This window comes from Taurulus bubalis, assembly GCF_910589615.1.
Source record: "Taurulus bubalis genome assembly, chromosome: 19".
Taxonomy (NCBI): Eukaryota; Metazoa; Chordata; class Actinopteri; order Perciformes; family Cottidae; genus Taurulus; species Taurulus bubalis.
In genome coordinates this window covers 9355531-9373626 of record NC_136607.1, presented here as the reverse complement: position 1 = coordinate 9373626, position 18096 = coordinate 9355531, and the positions used below count along the sequence as shown (strand labels likewise).

Genomic DNA, 18096 nt, shown 5'->3' with positions numbered 1-18096 from the left:
ATAGGCTTTAAATCCACGAGTAAACGTGACAACTCAAAGCACTGCCTTCAGGGACAGAAGAAACAAAAATGTTAAAAGATTATAATTAAAACAGGGTCAAAAAAAATACTGCAGTCCCACCCGCAATGTAACTCAGCGGGGAGAACCGTTTTTTGATTCAAATTCAATTATCCCCGGTTACTTTTGAGACCAACTTAGCCATTTAGTCTATTCTCTCATACTGAGTCTTCAATTGTCTCCTCCCTGGCTGCTCCCTTTGTACTGCCAGATAATTGGTAGTCTTTAAGGAACAGATAAAAAAAAGCACTAATTTAAAGTCCTGTCCAAAATGTAAAATAAATCAAAGGAATAATAGTTTTTCATGTAAGTTTATGTTTGCAGCATAGTAAAGACACTAATTACCAGCGGTTCAGCTTTTGGAACAGCCTCCTGATGCAAATTCCAATTTGTTCCCTTTTAGATTATTAAACATATGAAATTAAAATTCAACAAAAAGAAAACTTGTCTTCCTGTTCTTGCAGATAGATGCAGGGGTTAAACAAATGATTAAACATACAGAGAACAACCATCTGTCTCTCTGTGTTGCGTCGCTGAGGAACACAGGAATAACCCTGACAGAACATCATCTCGTGGGGTAAATGTTAAATACCCGTCATATCCCCCATGTTTGTTTGGGAGGAACAGAATTACGCGCTCACAGTTGTCGAGTTGTCGGGTCTGTGCTATTGAGTTGATGGGAAAATGAGTCTGGCATTTAAATCAGACTTTAATTTGGTTGTTGGGATCACATTTATTCCAGGTCATGAGATGCAGATGAGTTGCTCAGGTGTGGCATTTTGAAACGAGCTCTGGCATTTTTCCAACAGAGCTGCATATTGCATTTTTATATCTGCAGGAAAAAAGGAGTAAGTGGGGAGAGTTCATCCAAGAGACGGACGCCTGATCACATTAGACGGTTAAAGACTGTGGCGTCTACTTAACTAGAAGGAGAGTTTTTTTTCTTTCTTTTCTTGTGTTATCTTCATTATCTCTGCAAGGTCTTTTTTTACTGCTGCACTGCTCAAGTCCCAAGCTTCTTTCTTGTGCCAGTTTTCATCACTGAAGCTAGCATAGTTTAGAATGAAGGATAAGTATTAAGAAGGATTGTATATGCCTACTCATCTGATGAAAGTAATCAATGTAAAATAATAATGTTACATGTAATGTACATTTTGATTACGTTTCCCTTTGCATTTATAATCAAACCACCTTATTACACATTATTATAGATCGTGCCATTGTAGAAGCTATTAAAGGTAGAGGTTTGTGTGGAGAATGTTCTCAGATGTAGAAGCACTGCAGTTAATGCAGAAAGAAATTTCACTTTTTTTAACAAACAAAAAAAAGAGGCAGGGAGATTTCTTTTTACTGTTGTGCAGAGCCAGGCTAGCTATCTCCCCATACTTTAAGCCTTAATGCTAACTTAAGCTAATCGCCTCCTGGTTGCATTTTCATATGCATACAACAGACATGAGAGCGGCATCAATCTACTCAACCAATTTCTTTAAAAAGCATTCTTTCCAAATAAGTCAAACTATTTCTTAATTTGGGTTTAAATATCTTTATACATTTGTCTTTAAATCATCTACATTAAAGAACTTTGAAAAAAAGGAATCCTATTTAATTTGTATTATAATCGCCACTCTTTGTTGTGTTTCTGTTTATTACTTTTTATTCAATTGGTTTCATGTACTATCATGTTTTTGTCCGTGGATAGAGTTCAAAAGGCCAGTCGCTTGTTTGTAATAATTAACAGCCGAAATACATTTGTGGAACCAGTAACATGTAAATATACTTTGTTGTCGATACTTTAATAGTCAATGAACAGTAGAAACAATATCAATAGCAAAGCAGAGCAACAATACTGTGTGTGGGTATTTATGAGTGGGTTTGGACCAGATGTTTTCTTCGGGCCAATCAAAACTCACCCTGCCATGCTGCTGTTGGCAGAGCTCTCTCCGATCTGCGAGCTGGCGATCCACTTGGTCTCGCCCACCACTGTCCTGGCGTGCGGCAGGCGGCCCACGTCTTTCACCGTCATCATCAGGTGCTGCGAGGACTTCAGGACCCTGACGGCGTCGTCGTGCGGGATGCTCAGGAAGCTGCGTCCGTTCACTTCCAGGATCTGGTCTCCGACCTGCGGGTAGGGGAGCGAATACAGAGGCAGGGCGGGGGGGACTGAGCAAGGCGGTAAGGGCGGACCAGGCAGAGACTGCCGCATGCACAGGTACATAGGTCAAAGGTCAAAGGTCAGAGAAAGAGGTGGTGGAGGCGTATAACAACTTTTAATGGATCAGAGTGAGATAAGCAGGTTGTAGGGTTCTTGTCAAAAGTTACGGCGGCAGAACAGAACAAGCACAATAATTAGGCCGCACAAGGAATAAAGTATTCTCTGCTCGCTGACAGGTTCAAGACCAGAACTGTTTGATATGTAATGGAAAAGGTTTTCATATGTAATTTCACATTCTATCACAGGGCTGAGCCTGGGGGCAGCGGCAGCAGGAGTATAATGATGTCCATACTACACACCACCTTGGACCGTACCGCCTATAATGAGCTGGTGTATTGCCGCCTTCACCTGGAGGTAATCAGAGACCCTCGTCTGTGCTGGATGAGGCGGAGGCACCAGCTCAGCCTCAAACTGCACGTTTCCCACGTACTTGATTTGTATTATCTGCCTCCCCTGGCTTCCTCTCACTACTATCAATCATGACTCATGTACTGTGGACATATGCTCTCAAATAGAGGTGTGACCGTCTGAGAACATGGAGAATCTTCTGTACTGTGTACTTTTGTGCCTCAAAAAATAGCAGACAATTTGATAACATAAAGCATAAAATAAATGTAGTGCACACAACGGAAGTGATATTAAAGCTACAGTTTAGTGCACTAATGGCACTTCCAACATTCCAATGAGCCGAGGAGTCTCTAAAGCAGCATTCAAGCTCGTGAATTCTGATCAAACCGTCAAAATATACAGCGCTGATCAAATATGATTCAAGATTATGTTACTGTGTCACCTATTTATCTCCTCAAATGTCTCCTCAAATGTTTTTAGAAATATATTTAAGTCAATTGTTTTGTCAAAGGAGAACGACTCGGCTCTGATTGGTTGTTTTCTTTCGGGAGCATTGAAATCTTGCCATTAGGAGCACTAAAAGGAGGCAAAGAAACCTGATTTATTTTTTCATATATTATCTGTCTCATGTACTACTGTCAGTATGTAGTAACAGTTTGAGCAAATATGATACAAAGATATTTGTATTAAAGTTGCCAAGTACAGTAACTGTAATAAATGAGTCACAGGGGACGAACTCACCACTCCCCCTTCACAAAACAGCATAGAGTCGCCGTTCTTGTAAATACTTTGTCTGGCATTTAGACATGACGTAGTGTTTAGATATTTTCTTAAAAAAAATGTTACTGGCTGTTTCTTTGTTCTACTCCTACTTAACTCCGTTCAGCCAACCGGACCTCACCATCACTTCAATATTCTCTTAGAGCAGCAGCCAACGCAAATTTGAGATTAAAGACGTTCAGAATATCATAGGTTTTGAGTTTCTTGGGCGTTTTCCGACAACCCGAAGTGACCCAACACCACATCTGTCATTGCCGAATGAAGCGCTGCAGCGCATCTGAGGCAGCTTAGAACATTCTCCACATAAACCTCTACCTCCATCAGCTGCCACAATGGCACAATTTACAATAATGTGTTGAGCGATTTTATTGCACATGCAAATTGACGCATAACTAAAAACTGTATTTACAGATACAATCAATCTAATCTACTTTAAGCAGCAGCACTGCAGTGCGAACACACCCTGCTGCAACAGCAAACACTTCATATCGTGCTGTCAGGCTGAGCCGAAGCCTCGGGGATGGAGGACAGATTTGAAGACAGATTACAAGCTGTTTGTTCCAGCTGTTTGCATTACAAAAAGGCATGAAAATGAGTCAATAAGCTGCTTCTTATGGACTTTATACAGTGTTTGACAACGCTAGAGCTCGGTTTATTGTGAGCGTATACTACAGTTTATCTCAGGTTCACTTGGATTTGACACAGCTTGAGAGCACACATGGCTTTGAAACGTACACGCACAAAAGAAGCAGACACACAAACACACCAGCAATTTTCCTCTCTCCGTTCGTATCTCTGTCACTGGAAGATAAATAGCATTCTGACTTGAGTGCAGTCACAATAAACATTACATTATCCTATCATGCTCATCCATTTTCAATTGTTTTCACTGTCTACAGAAATAGACAGCTGTCTGAAAACTATGTTTCAGCTGTTTCAGTCCTCAGCCTTTGCTCCAAACTGAGCTCAGCTGCATCTCGTTTGCACTGATCATCCTGCAGATAACACACAGGTGTTATTAATGACAGTAATAAAAGCACTGCTGCTTTAAGTAAAAGGGGCAATAACAATGTGTGAATGCTCTTCCATCCAAGTAAAGGACTTTGGATTCAAAACTGTATGTACTTTAAGTACGTACATACAGTTTTGGCATTAACATCTACTTAAAGTACTTATTATGCAGAATGGCCCATTTTAGGTAGCTTAACCTGTAATAATACATCATAACGTATGAGCTATTTCTTGTTGAATATTAGTTACTTTTTGTATAAATAGTATGAAGTTGAAGTAGAAGTGTATAACATGAACACGATACTCGTCATCTGTCATTTTCTTTGTAAATTGTAGAAAAATGTTCTTAAATGTATCTTGCGAACAATACCACAATACAATAAGTCCCATTTTTTTCAATGAAAAAATTGCATCTGTGGGTGATACAACATTACATTACACTACATTTCATGTAGCTGACGCTTTTATCGAAAGCGACTTACAATAAGTGCAATTCCACCATGAGTACAAACTCACAACAAGAATCAAGAAAAGTACAATTTCAATAAAGTTTAACTACAAAGTGCTATTACCATCTAAGTGCTACTAAAGTGCTACTAGGGTGCTACCTTCCTTATTCAAGTTGTAGTCGAAGACAACATAATAAATGGGAAATGGACTTGCACCTATAAAGCGCATATATATATATAACGCCTTTCTAGCCTTCCGACTACTAAGAGCGCTTTACACTACGTATGTCATCACTCACCCATTCATTCACTGACAGCAGGGGCTGCTATACAAGGTGCCACCTACCGACCACGAAAATCTAAATGCTTATTTACACACACTCACACGCCTATGTCACATCTTTCAGGAGCAAATTGCGGTTCTGTATTACCAATACTTTGACATGCGTCTGCATGCCACTAAATACAGAGAAGTCATTGAAGAAAATCTGCTCCAGAGTGCACATCTGGGGTGAAGGTCCTCGTTTCAGCATGACAGCTAACAGACGCATGCAGTCAAGACGATGTTGGAGAGGTCGGCGTATCATTTAATGTTCTTAAATGGCCCATACTGGAACGCCACGGTGGAGAAATGTGAGGATGGCGGCTCACAGGTGTCCACCATTCCAATGTGACCGAGCATGAGAGCTTCCGTCAGGAAAGACGGGAGGAACTTCCTGAATTCAGGTATGTCAAACTTGCAGAGACTCTTTTAATTCCCTGACACATCAGAACACATGTGATTGCTGCGTCACATCCAAGATGACAGAAAACATGCTGACATGGCACATTAGGAAAAGCACAGGTGTAAATAATAATACAAAATCATGATTTGATTTGAGAGTCTTGAACAGAACACAGCCGTCATTAATGTTATTAGTGACGGCTGTAATTTGGATAAAAACATACCTGGTGAAACTGTATTCGTGACGTGGTATTGTACCAATGTGAAGACGACTTCACCTGCACTACTGTATCAGTCTGGCAGTTTGCTAAAAAAAACGTTAATCAAGTCCGATGATTGTTGTATTGTGCAAATGATTGGTACTTTGATTCTGAGTCTAATAACACGCTGATTACGTTTTATGACCCTGCAAGGCTCATTGGAAAGCACACTGTTAATTACACAGGAACGAGTTAGAGAATGCCAATATACTGCTATAGTCCTCAGAAGAATGTCTTTATTATTGTAATGGTTCGGGAGGGATCGATCAAGGATTCGGAAAATTAACTCACTCACTGTTTTTTTTAACACACAACACTAACAACCACGGACATTTTGCTCTCCCTTTTTTCAGTCTCTCTTCTCATCATTCCGCTCTTCCATGCACCCCTCCTCTTCCTCATTACACTTCTATTTGAGAGTAGATGGGCCCTGTCCTGAGTCACAAGCAGTTCATTTTTTTAGATAAATCTCTCTGAGGTGCCGCCACAGTGCTGCATTCTGGGCAATTAAACAACAAAGAGGCAATGATGTTTAGGATTTAAGCTCTGATCAATGATGGGTGTTGCAGCATAAACTGTCCATAATAAGTAGATGTATTCACCGTGATGTCACCCATTGGTTTGGAGACTACAGTTTTGAAGCCTTGAGTTCGACATTTCGGCCGTCCCCATCTTGGATTTTTTTTTTTCAGGTGACTAAAATGTCACTTAATTTTGAATGAACTGTCAAGAACTGAAAACCCACAGTGAAAGGGTTAAAATCCGAAGACAAAAACATGGACAACTCGCAGAACGGACAACGGCGTGTTAGCCACATGTCATTTTCTTTGAGTCCGAGTCAAATCTCAAGTCTCTTGTGGTTGAAATGAGAAGATTGTTGCAGGCTACATCAATCTGGATAACATTATTAGGCATGCAATAGTAACGGTAATCTCTCAAACCATATTGTATAAAGACACTGGGTATTCATTTAGTTTATAATAGGATGAGCTGTAGCTCATGGCAATGAGGATGAGTGGTCAACCTGAAACTGCAAGGTACGCGGTTCGATCCCTGGTCTCCCCATAGTTTGCATGTCGCAGTGTCCTTGAGCAAGACACTGAACCCCTAGTTGCTCCCCGGTGCCCTTCAGCAGCCCACTGCTCCTGCTAAGGATGGGTTGAATGCAGAGGTCCTATTTCATGTAATAAGACAAATAACGTTTCTTCTTCTTCTTATAATCTCCTGTAAATCCACACATCCATCTTGCCTCTCAAACCCAGCGTAATGATAACCTAATAACCCTGGTATACTATGTGCACCACAATAAACCTGTGACCCGCCTGGAGAGTTACGCATTTTAAACTTATTTTGGATTTCATCTGAATGCAAAGGAAGAAATCATGGGTCGCAAGTTTGTTGATTTAAAATCATTTGCAGTAAACCAGCATTGCCTGATGCTGCACTTCTCCTTTTCGCAGCACTTTCACAATGTCGGTCAAAAGCGGTAACAATGTTATTTTCCCCAAACCTACAGTTTAACTAATTTCAGACAGATGTTTGAATAACAACCACATCCATTCACTAAAGGCTACTTTCATTAATCAGAATGAGCGAGATCAGATCAGCCATCTGCTCCGTAGAGCCAGTGAACCTGAATTCCTTTGCACTAAGCCCCTGCAGCAATGGCAGCATCACCAGAGTGCATAACATTAATCAGATGGCAGATAAGTATCCGGCCTCTGCAACGTAATCTGCAATAACAGCACTAATAAACTAACAAACTGCCAGTAAAAAGATTGAACCAAAAAACTACACAACCACTTACAATCATTCTCTCTCTCTCTGCCCCCTGTGCTGCCTTACAAATAACCCTTAAAAGAAGACGATTCTCTCCATTTGTAGACAGATTTAAATGCAAATTAAAATGCATCACTTGGCATGTGGTAAGTGATGAATTATATCCCCTGTCCTCTTCTGCTCACACTAATCGTTCCCCAAAAATATATGTATATATATATTCTGGCTCCTTACTCAGCTCTTTTTTTCTTCCCGCTATGACGAGATGACTTTGTGATCTCCTGCTGGTAAATGAGCACATTTTAGTGTTGTGGAAAACTCCATCCCTTGGATGGATATATAAGGTACGTTAAAGTGTTCTAATATAGACTGAAGCATAAGAGAAGGTCCCACTGTATGTATTTAATCATTGATATCAGTATTGCATGAATCCCACTGTGTCTTTTGATGGGAGAAGTGCAGACGCTGATACGTTTTTGAGACACGGCTGCAGAGCAATGATGGATGACAGAAGAGGCGAACAGACAGATTATCGCATTCCCTTTGACTCGTCCTGCTCGAGTGTTTGATCAGGACTATTGTCAAAGATTCATCTGACATTATCAGAGCCGTGTGATGAACAGTGTGGGCTAGACAGCTCAGGGCTGAACGGTGGCAGACACGCAGAACGGAGATAGAGGGATGAAGTGGCCGCTCCAGACCAGTGATCCAGAAAGCTACATTAGGAAGAATGAAGCCGTTTTATGTTTGATCTCGTCCTTTGGCACCTTGTTTACTCCAATGCTTCCTATTCTCATACAGCTCTCTCTCTCGGGTCTGTGTGTGTGTGTGTGTGTGTGTGTGTGTGTGTGTACACGACTCCAATGGATTTGACAGGAAGTGTAGACATTCAGCTTTAATCCAAGGGATATAACACAAATACCACATTGACTAGGAGTTACAACTATTTTTACACAGCTCCCCACATTTTCAGAGGCTCAGAAGTAATTAGACACTTGTCTGACAGACGGTTTCATGGCCAGGTGTGGCCTTTTCCTTCGTATTTCATAGCAAATTAAGCAGATAAGTGGTCTGGAGTTGATTCAAAATGTTTAATTTGCATTTGGTAGCTGGTCCTTGGAACACTCAGCCCACTCAGGACCAAAGAGGTGCAAGTGAAGGAGGCCACTATTGGGCTGGAAAAAAATAAACAAACCTATCAGGCAGATAGCAGAAACATTAGGATTGGCCAAATCAACAGATTGGTACATTCCTAAAAAGAAGGAATGTACTGGAAAGCTCACCAACACCAAAAGGCCAGAAAGACCACGGAAGACACCTAAAGTAGATGATCGCATAATTCTTTCCTTGGTAAAGAAAAACCCCTTCATAACATCTCTTTAAGACAAGAATACTCTGGAGGAGGAAGGTGAGACATTGTCAATGAATACAACATAGAGGGTTTATGACAAGGTGCAAACCACTGGTAACACTGAACAACAGAAAGGCCGGAGTAGACTTTGGACAGATGAAACCAGGATTAACTTGTTCCAGAATGATGGGAAGAGAAAAGTGTGGAGAAGGTAAGGAACGGCTCCGGATCCAAAGCAAACCACATCATCTGTTAACATGGTGGAGGCAGTGCTATGGCATGGGCTTGCATTTCTGCCAATGGAACTGGGCCACTGTTGTTCATTGAGGATGTCACAGCTGATAGAAGTAGCAGGATGAGTTTCGAGGTGTTTAGGGCTTTACTATCTCCAAAAAAACTGATTGGAAGGTGCTTCTCACTACACATTTGATAAAACAACCCAAGAGCCTCTTCCTTACATTCACAACTATGTTGGTTTATCCTATTACTTCCAAGAATCTGGCTCTGTAAAAATGTCCGTAATTCCGAAACGGTTATTGTGATATTTGTATTGCATCCATTGATTTTAAAGCTGAAAGACTACACTTCAACCAGACATTGACGGCTTCCTTTCAAAACCATTTGGAGTCACATACAGAGGTACAATTTGAATTATCATGGTATATCCAGATCTGGTTGAAATGAACTGCAGTTCATAATCAGAATATCTTAGACTGAATGCAACAGATTTTGATTTCTTACTATTTCTCTCAATTATCTGCTGCACCAGTGCGTAGCGTATTAGCCGTTTTAGTCTCTCTTTTTTGTATTTTTTTTCTTTTATTGTTAAAGTCCTATTTTCCTAAAAAAAGGGAAACAAAGCATGGCAGTAAAGTAAACACCCTAGTAATTCAAATCAAGAAGCTTACATTTTCTAATTAATGTTGAACAGCAAGTAGAGAGGTAACAGTTTGTCTTTCTTTCACAGGTGCAGTTCCTTTGAACATCCTTCTTCAAACTCTTAAATGGTTCTACTGTGAATCAAAGCATTCCCAGCAAGCTATGGTTTTAGTTTGAAAAGATCTTTAATTTCCCTTTAATGTAGCCCAAAAGCTAGAGAAGCACTAGGCAGCTTTGTCAGTTTATCTGACACGTGTCTATTCTTTGCCGAGTAAAACCCACACTGAAGTTGACTGATCTGGGGGTTTTCAGCAAAAGTCTTTCAAATAACACAGTAAACCTTCTTTCTGGTGCAGCCTCTGAAGTCTGCTTGTTAGATGGAAGCCACAGTCTATCAGTGTGGAGGCAGTCTCAGGGGTGGGAGGACTGAGACCACCGCCTGTGTTTGATCATACAGTAAAGCCAAAGGACGGATTTGCTAAACGATGTCTGGGCTAAATTAAGTTGAAAGATGATTGTTGTCTAGATATTTAAATGAAAATGTTTTCAACATGAAGCAACTCCCTTCATTAAATTGCACTTTTTGCTATGAACAATGGTGTAAATAAAATAACCAGAATGTTCTAATATAATGACATGTTGGACCTCTGCCGCTGTGTCTTTGATGTCTTCTAAACATGTGAGGATTGGGCACAGTGTGTGCGTGACATGAAAATAAAGAAATCAATCAATCTTTGGACACGCAGCTCACCCAATCAGTGCTGGATGACCCCAAGGACTGTGTTTTATTACAAAAGAGATTGAATGCTTCTTCATCACAGTCGAGGGCATCCATTCACACAATACTAAACACACATGAACATGTCTCTCTAACCAGCTCCGAATGTGTCTCTAGTGATTGCATCGTGATTACATCTCAATCACATCTGCATTTAGAGCTGACATGTTTAATTCTGGAAAGAAACAAGACTATCTGAGCTCCGCCTCTAAACGTCTGCTGTCCTCTCTTGACAGAAGGAGGAGACCAGCGGAGAGAATAGACATCGACTGTGTCAGACTGCTTCTACCTTTGTCCTCTAAATGCACATAACTTGTTAGGAGTTTGACTTGATGAGCCGGAGTTTCTTCCAAAATGAAAAGGATAGGCACATGGTGTGAGCCAGACAACACATTATCCTCAGTTTAATTAGACCCTTTAGCTCCATTACTTAGTCGTTTATTGATTTCTTTCATTACGTTAGCAGTCTACTGTACCTTCCATTACACATGATTATTTTTCTTGTTTAATTTCCTTCTTCCGAGTCTTCCCTCGCCTTCTAACGCCTTCTGTCCTCCCTCGCCTTCCCCTCTATACCTTACCTTCTGTATCTTCCTCACACTAGCTCCTTCCCCCAACCTCTTGCTTCTAATTAGATGTTCTTCTCCTCGGTCCTCGCCCCAAACTGACTCCACTGCAGTCATCCATCATCGGGGATTCCCCTCCACCATCGGCCACACCAACGAGGGATCGCTCTTTAACCCTAAAACACTGATCGTGCTGCATTTTGTGTCGCGTCCCGTCTGAACAAAGCAGACTAAGTTCACAAGTTGCGGCGGTCCCGTTGATCCTCATTGCAGCAGAGTTTAGTAATGAGAGAGGAAGCTGATATTGGTTTCCGGTGTTCTGATAAGGCTACGCTTATTAAAAAAAGGTCAACACATTTTTCAAACTGACAAACACACTTCGGATAGCAGATAATAATAGATAGTGTAGTCCTCTGTTCTCTATAACATTTTATCTTTATAACTTTAATGAAACAATGATGCTCATGATGGGTAGGAACAAATGAATAAGGACCATGCATCAGCTTCACACTTTTCAAAGGTTAAGTCCTTACAAGTAGAAACAGTGCTGCTATCTCTGCTAATCTATTGACATACAATACAATAAAAAAATACTGTTTTACATTTATGTTATAATGATTTCTTTTTACCAGAAAAACTGAGAATTTGAACACACTGCCATGACTGACCTTCAACAAAAATTATGAAAGCAAGAATGAGAGTTTTAGGCAGCAGGACCAGCAACACCAATCATGAGTGATCAAGTCCTTCAAAAGAGGCTGGCCAAAACATTCAATTCAATGAATTCCAATTTTTGTTTTTGCACAATGTGTGAAATGTCTATTTCATATGGATAAGTTAGCACAATGTGCATTAAAGTGTGTTTTTTTTTCAATCAGAAATACCAAAGGATTCTTCTACTTCATTGAGTCACAAAAGTCCCGTGAGTATTCACATGTTGCTCACCGAAAAGATTATTCAAACTCAAAGTTACTCATAGCCATTCTTTAAAAACTAACAAACAATATGATATATTAAATTACCATAAACCTCGGGTGACCTTAAATATTCAACTCACATTTGCCTTAATCTGCAAATTGGGGGAGGAGCCATGTGAATAATCTTTAAATTATCTGGTTACACATCTTAATAAGTAAAATAAAGGACTGTGGTATTTTAAAGCAGTGGTTGTCAACCTGGGGGTCCCAACCCCCAAAGAGGGCCGCAAGGTCATTTCCGCGGGTCGCCAAATAGTTGTGGAGAAAACAAATATTAAGATATTAAAGGTTTAGATCTATTTTATTTATTTTAGCTATTTTTTTTATTTATCAATCAGAACATTCACAATAATCACTCAAAAGCTGTTTACACTGGTTTCACAGCTCTCTCTCTCTGTCTCTCTCTCTCTCTCTCTCTCTGTCTCTCTCTCTCTCTCTGTCTCTCTCTCTCTCTCTCTCTCTCTGTATCTGACTCTTTGTGGATTACTACAATGAATCACAAAATCCCTCCGTTGGCATCCCTTGTGAAAATAAGGGATGCCAATGCTTTATGTTTATATATTGATAAAAGTCTTTGGAAAACTCTGCACTGCTGCTGATCTTTCGCAACAACTTGATCTGCGGAGCAGGAAGAACATCTTAATGATGCAACTCTGACAGCAGTGCAGCGAGACGCGCTGAGTGAAATCTGAGTGCCCAAACCTGACTGAGCCTGCCAGAGCATACTAATGAGCCCGCGCACATCCAGACTGCATCCAATAATCCCTCCACCAAACACTGATGCGTTAAACTGCACCACAGTGGCCTGGAGCACAGATCAGCACGACGAAGTCGGTCCTAGTGAAGCAAGACCGGCAGGAACTCTTTCTGCGACGTGTGTTTTTGAGTTTGAACAAAGAGTCCATGCTGGCAGGAGGACGCCTCGTTCATCATGAGAGCCATGAGTCTGCTGAGCTTCTTTTAAAGCAGAACAGACACTCACAGTTGGTTTGGATAATATCTGCTCTGAAGCATCAAATATTTTATGTGACCAACAATCCCAAAGATATTGAACTTACAATGATGTATAATGTGGACAAGCAGAAAACTCTCTCGCATTATCAGAAGCTGGAAAATGAACAGTTATACTTGATAAATGACTCAAACGATTTTGGATCACCTGTTATGTCTGTGCGAATGAGTTATTTTGCCATATATCGATGGCCGAAGAGCAAAACCTCCTATCTGAAAAATTCACTTTTTTAAGAATACAAAAAAAAAAACCTGTTGTTTTGTTGCAGAATGCTTTTTGTTAAGAATACCCATAATAATTTATTTATTTTTAAACCCAAAGTACAGATAGGTTTCCCTCCACTTTTCCTGGATAATTTAGCAGATATGAGGTTTTGCACTTTGGCCATCGATATGCACCAAGCTGCACATTCTGAGCCACAGCATACCTCCATTTTTTATGTTTTACTATTCACGTGAGTGTCGGCAATGGAATTTTTTGATGCAAGACTCTAGCCATGTGTAAAGTAAAACATGTCTGAATTAAAACTCAGAATAGTTAATTACTTTCTGCGGATCAGCTAATTAATTAACCAAATAATCATTCCAGCAGAAGATAACTAGGCCAATGATATTATTTCAAGGAAATTAGAAAAGGAAAGCAGCTGTCAATATTGTCATATTTGAAGATAGTGTGCATGATCGTGAATGCCTCACATGGAGGTCAGTGCATCCCATTATGTAGATAATATTCAAGACTGATTAAGGCTTTGAAATTCGATAAATCCGGATATTTTTTTAAAGACTTGAATTAATGAATATATACTTTAATAATCCCCAGGGGAATTTGTTTAAATAGACTTGCACACACCAAGCTATACCGCCTCTTGTTCATGTATCCATCCCTGCTTTGAATTGTTCACGGAAACTTGTCAGGCTGCCCTCCCAAAAGTCTTCCCGTAATAAGCACAACGCCTTAGAGAAATACTTTTTCTCGCCACAAATTCTTCCAGAGACAGAGTCCTATTTGACACTCAAATAGTGCAGAGGAAGTCTTGCCCTTCAGCTCTGACAGCTCAGGTTCTACTCTTAACATGTTTTAAAAAGCTCATGACTGTGAATGAAGTCTGGGGTTTAACTCATTTGGGTTTTATAAGCATGACTAAAACATGACAGGATCATCCACCAACTTCCTAATGAGGGTTTTAGTAGTTTAGACCTCAACTAATAAGATCACAGACGAGTATGTTGATTACTTTGACTTGTAATCCTGTTGAACAGTTCAATGGATTCATTTCTTTGATCATTTCAAGCTGTGGCAAAGACAGTCGGAACATCATTTTGATTCATGTTGCCTTCCTTTTACCGGCTACTGAAACTGTACACCCTTCAAAGAAAAAAACATCCCAAGATTATAGAGATTAAAAACAGCTGACAGAACATTTTCCACCAGATATCATTTTTGATTTATTCGGTTGGAGAAGCAGCAACATGAACAAAAGGGATGCAGCATCAGTAGAATAGATTATAAGAAAATGAATGTTTATCTAGAGTCTATCATACACTGAATAAATTACAGATTTGAAGAAGATATGTGAACTGCTTTCTGGCAGGGTCTGAGGCTTGAGATGATTTACTGAACCAAATAGACTCTTACCTGTTAATCTCACAAATGTCCTGTTCCTACTAAAACCAGCGGTCAACAACATCCTCTTTTAGTGAACAGAGGATGTTGTTGCTTTAAGAAGCACTTTAAACAAAAAGGCGAGTCTAGTAAGACAAAGATCTACTGAACGGTGAGCTCAGTGCTGCCGAAAGCTCGGTTCAGTCCCACCCGCTGCTCCGTTGTGACGAACTACAGGGAACATTTCACGGCTTCCATCTGTGGGAGCGAGTCCCAACACAGCGGAGTGATATAGCAACGGCACAAGCTGTCTGGAAACATCTGTTGAGGTTAATTCAGGCTGTGACAATCAATTATCTAAATCAGCACTAAGGGATGAAGTTTCACACGGATGCTTGCGCTCTACTCTACGCACACTTTATGGAGCTTGGGAACTATGTGTGAACTACATTTCCCATGTGTGCACTTGCACAAAGAGTCCTGTAGTCCATTGGTTCTCAAATGAGGGGTACGTGAAGACACTCCAGGGGGTAGGTGAGATTTTTTTGTGAGCATCCAATCGAAAATCCTTTAATAGCTTTTTAATAAATATTCAATACAATACAAGTGTAAGTTAATGAACTGAATTGTATATATTCTATATTACATCAGACACTGATGGCACAGTACTCGGCTGAAAACATATTTCACAGGGGGTACATCACTGAAAAAAGGTTGCTAAGTGCTTATCAAGCGCAGCGATTCCCTTAAAGCCGTAAAGCATTTACCTTGATAGGGTGTAGAGACGCCAGTCAATTAACTTGCACTGGACCATTGATATTTAATTTATTATATTTGCTCCAACATTGTGTTATGATCCTCCCAAACATATTCACTTGATTTAAGAATAATTAAATAAATACAATGTAGGTAGCTTTAAGGTGTATTGCAGGGAAGAGGGCTGAAAAGAGAAAGCACTTCAACTGGCTGGTTTGTGTTTTGATTCCATTGGGATACTCAAGTGCATAGTTTAAGTTAATGCATCCCCCGAAGTGAACATAAAAATGTGTTGCCACAGTGCAATGTCCAACAACAACAAAATACGGCCACAGAGGAAGGATGTGGAAAGAAGTAAGTGTTTGCTCCATCTGTGTTATTGTGAGATGCATGCGTCGACGTATATTGCTGTTCAGTTGGCAAACATAACAATCCAAGCACAGTTACCGGCAGTCGCTTCCACAGAAAAAGGGCAGTTTGCGTTTATAAAGTGCAACTCCTCAAAATCCACAGGGCCTTTTCCATTTGTCTCTGTTCCACTTAGTATGACGGAGCAGTTGCTGTGACTTTGTAGTCTGTGCCAACAGATATGATACAATTACTAGCATTTGGCTCAGTGAGGCGATTGATAATGTGGAGAGAGCCCTGCAGGGGCCACATCACAAGGAAACAGATGGGCTGTATTCATGCTCGCTCTCTTAGCCCGACGCCAAATGTGATAGAACATCCAAGTGTGTATTCATATCACTCAGGAGGTGTGTGAGTGTGAGAGAGTGAGTTGAGAGAATAGCAAGGGACACAATGCCTTAAAGAAAACTCAAAATCCATATATGCATCAACATAACAATACAACTTGCCGATGAAATATTGACTGTCAATGTTTGTCATTTTTTCACAACAACCGTCCTCCCTGGGACTGGACGTTTAACCCGGTGTCTCTTCAAATACAGAGTGTTTGCTGCTAACTTTTAGAACATCATGAACAGATGCCCCACCCCCAGTGAAAGGGGACATGTCACACTGATGTTCAAGTTCATAGTTATATCGAACACATGTTCACATGATTTAAGGTTACAAAAACAAAGTTTCAACCGTAAAGATAAATTACGTATTCATTCTCTTGATGGGGTCATCTTTATCTTGCTTCAAATTTTTCTTACTTTTCTGTCAGTTTTTGTTTCTTTATTTGCCAAAAAAACAAGAAAATGCTTAACATAATTAAATACAATCCCACTACAAAGAAGGTTCCACACTGGGGTAAACATACTTTTTGATAAGTGCAACAATTAAGAACAAAATGCTTAAAAACGCAATACTGAGAATAAATGAGGGGGAAAAAACACAAGCAGAGAATGGGCGAACCAGCAGGGTTTTTATGTGACGGGCAGCGGTTGTTATTTACTCCTTAGTGTCCCCTAGAGATTTAGGAAAATGCAGAAGCCCAGGTGCCTGTCAACGGGCCAGCCTTTGATCAACAGCCCTCTGGGTAGCAATCACCCTTTTCAGTTAGTTGTCTGTGTGGTCGACAGTTGTGCCTGAATCTCATGTTTATTAACGGAAACAGGGAACTGCCTTCTCTTTTCTTCCAGCGCAGCAGGGCTTTTCTACTGGTGTGAGCGCAGTCCCATATCTATAATGAGTAGAAATAAATAGCTTGCTTTGCCTTGAAAGTGCTTTCCAGCTGTGCAGCCAGAAATAGTCTAATGTGGAGGCCATTTCCACTTCACAGAGCAGACACATGGAAGCAGGGCTTCTATTGTACTTGTACCTGGATCTACTATCGCAGCACTGATATTGTACACTAGCACTGAGGGGATCGACTTGTGCAGTGAGTAATAGTTCAGATATTGTTTGTTTCTTAAGGATACAAACACAAGGACACTGCAAGCTGATCACTGTTGCGCGGTTAGCTGGTAGCTAATAGCTGTCCTTGGAGCGCAAACAGCCAAGGTTTTGTCCTCATCAGTGCTGTTTTCTGTGTTATTGATTCTTTATTCTTTACCAAGCTGCAAGGTTACTGCCACGTATATATATATATATATATATATATATATATATATATATATATATATATATATATATATATATATATATATTATATATATATATATTATATATATATATATATATACATATATATGTATATATATGTATATATACATATATATATGTATATATACATACATAAATATATATATATATATATATATATATATGTATATACATATATATAGCTATGAAAGCTTACAGAGCATGGATGTCATTATGTGCGTTTCATTTTTTCTCCTGTGGGATGATTATGCAACACTCATGTACATAATACACGTACTTCTTGGAGCTTGACTCTTCTTTTGTACATACTATGTATGTACTGGACCTCAGAGCATGTTAAAACATGTTTTAATAAACGTGCTTGCTTGTTTGGTGTTTGTGTCAGTTACATTATTATTGTATCATTTCATAATGAGGCACTTGCTTTTTAGAAAAGTTGAGTAAAGATGATGACAAATCAAAGCTTTTGCAGGAATGTAATGATTGCACACAACTAATCAAAG

General features: G+C 39.9%; 1 protein-coding gene across 1 annotated transcript in view; it reads right to left on the bottom strand.

The window, feature by feature from the left end:
* whrna (whirlin a) overlaps positions 1-18096 on the bottom strand; it is a gene marked incomplete at both ends in the record, with an annotated part of 120500 nt that overhangs the window by 29711 nt on the left and 72693 nt on the right. The window contains one exon of the mRNA XM_079235437.1: positions 1968-2251. Within this exon, the coding sequence (XP_079091563.1) occupies positions 1968-2251 (284 nt within the window). The remainder of the gene's footprint in view (positions 1-1967; positions 2252-18096) is intronic.